Source organism: Oncorhynchus masou, unplaced genomic scaffold, assembly GCF_036934945.1.
Source record: "Oncorhynchus masou masou isolate Uvic2021 unplaced genomic scaffold, UVic_Omas_1.1 unplaced_scaffold_1333, whole genome shotgun sequence".
Taxonomy (NCBI): Eukaryota; Metazoa; Chordata; class Actinopteri; order Salmoniformes; family Salmonidae; genus Oncorhynchus; species Oncorhynchus masou.
The window spans coordinates 124,653-128,313 of record NW_027003207.1 but is presented as its reverse complement, the minus strand read 5'-3'; the positions used below and the strand labels follow the sequence as shown (position 1 = coordinate 128,313).

At 55.7% G+C, this 3,661-nt stretch overlaps 1 protein-coding gene across 1 annotated transcript in view; it reads left to right on the top strand.

Moving 5' to 3' along the window:
- Positions 1–406: 406 nt before the first annotated feature.
- LOC135530402 (suppressor of cytokine signaling 1-like) overlaps positions 407–3,661 on the top strand; it is a 4,126-nt gene continuing 871 nt past the window's right edge. The window contains exons 1-2 of the mRNA XM_064958735.1: positions 407–1,243; positions 3,289–3,661. The exon at positions 3,289–3,661 is cut by the window's right edge and continues 110 nt beyond it. Of these exons, the coding sequence (XP_064814807.1) occupies positions 579–1,243; positions 3,289–3,616 (993 nt within the window). The 5' untranslated portion in view covers positions 407–578 and the 3' untranslated portion in view covers positions 3,617–3,661. The remainder of the gene's footprint in view (positions 1,244–3,288) is intronic.

Genomic DNA, 3,661 nt, shown 5'->3' with positions numbered 1-3,661 from the left:
CGAAACATGCAGTACGAAGAGACAGACAGAAACATGCAGCACGAGAGACAGACCGAAACGAAGAGACAGACAGAAACATGCAGCATGAAGAGACAGACCGAAACATGCAGCACGAAGAGACAGACCGAAACATGCAGCACGAAGAGACAGACCGAAACATGCAGCACACAAAGAGACAGACGGAGTTTGAAACATGAGCAGACTAAACTTTCCAGCGTTAGTTTCAGCGTTAAGTGTGTGTGTGTGTGTGTGTGTGTGTGTGTGTGTGTGTGTGTGTGTGTGTGTGTGTGTGTGTGTGTGTGTGTGTGGGGGGCCGGCCTATGTTTTCATACAGCACCTCAATAACACTGTTGCCTGTCTGTCTGTCTCTTCTCCCAGGATCTCTCCAGATCATTCTGGATCTCTCTCCTCGCCCCTATAGTGGATTTGGATGTGGGATAGTGATCCAGACTCCTGGACCATACACCTCTGGCCCTTCTTCATCCAGCAGGAGTATCTTCTAGTGCGACACACACCGTCAGCTGGTTCACAGTGGCTACTACTGGGGATGGGGGATCCAGTGGAGGGCTCTCTTCTGTATGATGGTCAGAGACACTCTGGCAGGAACCACAGTGGAACCATCGCAGAACCACACGGCACCCACGCAGAACCAGGACGGAACCCAGCAGCTTCCAGGGGAAACCCTAGAACACGTAGAACAGCAGAACCGCGTTCAAGAACAACAGAACCAACTCCTAGAACTCGAGAACTTCGAACTCTTAGGTCAAGAGAATGAACTCTTAGAACAACAGAACCTACAACATCAGATCCAACTCTTAGAACTACAGAATACGGTCCAGACCAGCACAGACAACCGGACCACACCTCCAGACAAGACCAGTTCTGGCGGTGCCCTCCATCCCTGGTGGCCTCAACAGAGCAGCTTTAAAGCGACTAGACCCAGTGTCCCTCTCCCCTGGCCAAGCCCCAGTGTCCCTCCCCCCTGGCCAAGCCCCAGTGTCCCTCTCCCCTGGCCAAGCCCCAGTGTCCCTCTCCCCTGCCTCGGACCTCTTCTCCACTTGCCCGATCCGATCCCAGACTCCTGGACCACACATCTCCGGCCGTTCTTCAGCCAGCAGGAGTATCTTCTAGTGCGACACACACACCGTCAGCTGGTTCACAGTGGCTACTACTGGGGCCCTATGGAGATGGAGGAGGCCCACCGCACCCTGCTACACACACCGCCTGGGAGCTTCCTCATCAGGTATACACCGCACCCTGCTACACACACCGTCTGGGAGCATCCTCATCAGGTATACACCGCACCCTGCTACACACACCGCCTGGGAGCTTCCTCATCAGGTATACACCACACCCTGCTACACACACCGCCTGGGAGCTTCCTCATCAGGTATACACCACACCCTGCTACACACACCGCCTGGGAGCTTCCTCATCAGGTATACACCACACCCTGCTACACAGACCGCCTGGGAGCTTCCTCATCAGGTATACACCACACCCTGCTACACACACACTGCCTGGGAGCTTCCTCATCAGGTATACACCACACCCTGCTACTCACACCGCCTAGGAGCTTCCTCATCAGGTATACACCACACCCTGCTGCACACACTGCCTGGGAGCTTCCTCATCAGGTATACACCACACCCTGCTACACACACACCACCTGGGAGCTTCCTCATCAGGTATACACCACACCCTGCTACACACACACCGCCTGGGAGCTTCCTCATCAGGTATACACCACACCCTGCTACACACACCGCCTGGGAGCTTCCTCATCAGGTATACACCACACCCTGCTACACACACTGCCTGGGAGCTTCCTCATCAGGTATACACCACACCCTGCTACACACACCGCCTGGGAGCTTCCTCATCAGGTATACACCACACCCTGCTACACACACCGCCTGGGAGCTTCCTCATCAGGTATACACCACACCCTGCTACACAGACCGCCTGGGAGCTTCCTCATCAGGTATACACCACACCCTGCTACACACACACTGCCTGGGAGCTTCCTCATCAGGTATACACCACACCCTGCTACTCACACCGCCTAGGAGCTTCCTCATCAGGTATACACCACACCCTGCTACACACACTGCCTGGGAGCTTCCTCATCAGGTATACACCACACCCTGCTACACACACACCACCTGGGAGCTTCCTCATCAGGTATACACCACACCCTGCTGCACACACACCGCCTGGGAGCTTCCTCATCAGGTATACACCACACCCTGCTACACACACCGCCTGGGAGCTTCCTCATCAGGTATATACCGCACCCTGCTACACACACTGCCTGGGAGCTTCCTCATCAGGTATACACCACACCCTGCTACACACACCGCCTGGGAGCTTCCTCATCAGGTATACACCACACCCTGCTACACACACTGCCTGGGAGCTTCCTCATCAGGTATACACCACACCCTGCTACACACACCGCCTGGGAGCTTCCTCATCAGGTATACACCACACCCTGCTACACACACACCGCCTGGGAGCTTCCTCATCAGGTATACACCACACCCTGCTACACACTCCGCCTGGGAGCTTCCTCATCAGGTATACACCACACCCTGCTACACACACACCGCCTGGGAGCTTCCTCATCAGGTATACTCCACACCCTGCTACACACACCGCTGGGAGCTTCCTCATCAGGTATACACCACACCCTGCTACACACACCGCCTGGGAGCTTCCTCATCAGGTATACACCACACCCTGCTACACACACCGCCTGGGAGCTTCCTCATCAGGTATACACCACACCCTGCTACACACACCGCCTGGGAGCTTCCTCATCAGGTATACACCACACCCTGCTACACACACACTGCCTGGGAGCTTCCTCATCAGGTATACTCCACACCCTGCTACACACACCGCTTGGGAGCTTCCTCATCAGGTATACACCACACCCTGCTACACACACCGCCTGGGAGCTTCCTCATCAGGTATACACCACACCCTGCTACACACACCGCCTGGGAGCTTCCTCATCAGGTATACTCCACACCCTGCTACACACACCGCCTGGGAGCTTCCTCATCAGGTATACACCACACCCTGCTACACACACCGCCTGGGAGCTTCCTCATCAGGTATACACCACACCCTGCTACACACACTGCCTGGGAGCTTCCTCATCAGGTATACTCCGCACACACACACATGGCTGTACCTCATCAGGAAACAAACAGGCACAGACCCCCCTTGCTGTTCCGTCCTGTGTAACGTTGTGCTGTCGTGTGGTTGTGTGGTTGCCAGGGACAGCAGGCAGCCGGACGTCTTCTTCACCCTCAGTTACCACGGCGACCGGGGGCCCGTCAGTGTCCGCGTCCTCCTGACCAGTCAGAGTTTCCGCCTCAACGGCAGTAACAAGGCCTTTGATTCATTGTTCGCCTTGCTGCGGTTCTACGTGGAGTCATCCCATAGGCGGCTGCGGAGGGCGTGGCGCAGGGAGCGACCCATGACCTTACAGCAGCTGTGTAGGGGACGAATCGTGGAGTTGTACGGAGCGGAGAGGATAGATTCACTACCTGGGCTTAACCAGGTGGTCATACAGTATCTACAGGACTATCCTTATAGTATATAGACACACCCTCCTACCGGAGAGTTTGGGGGACCTCTTCCGTTCCAA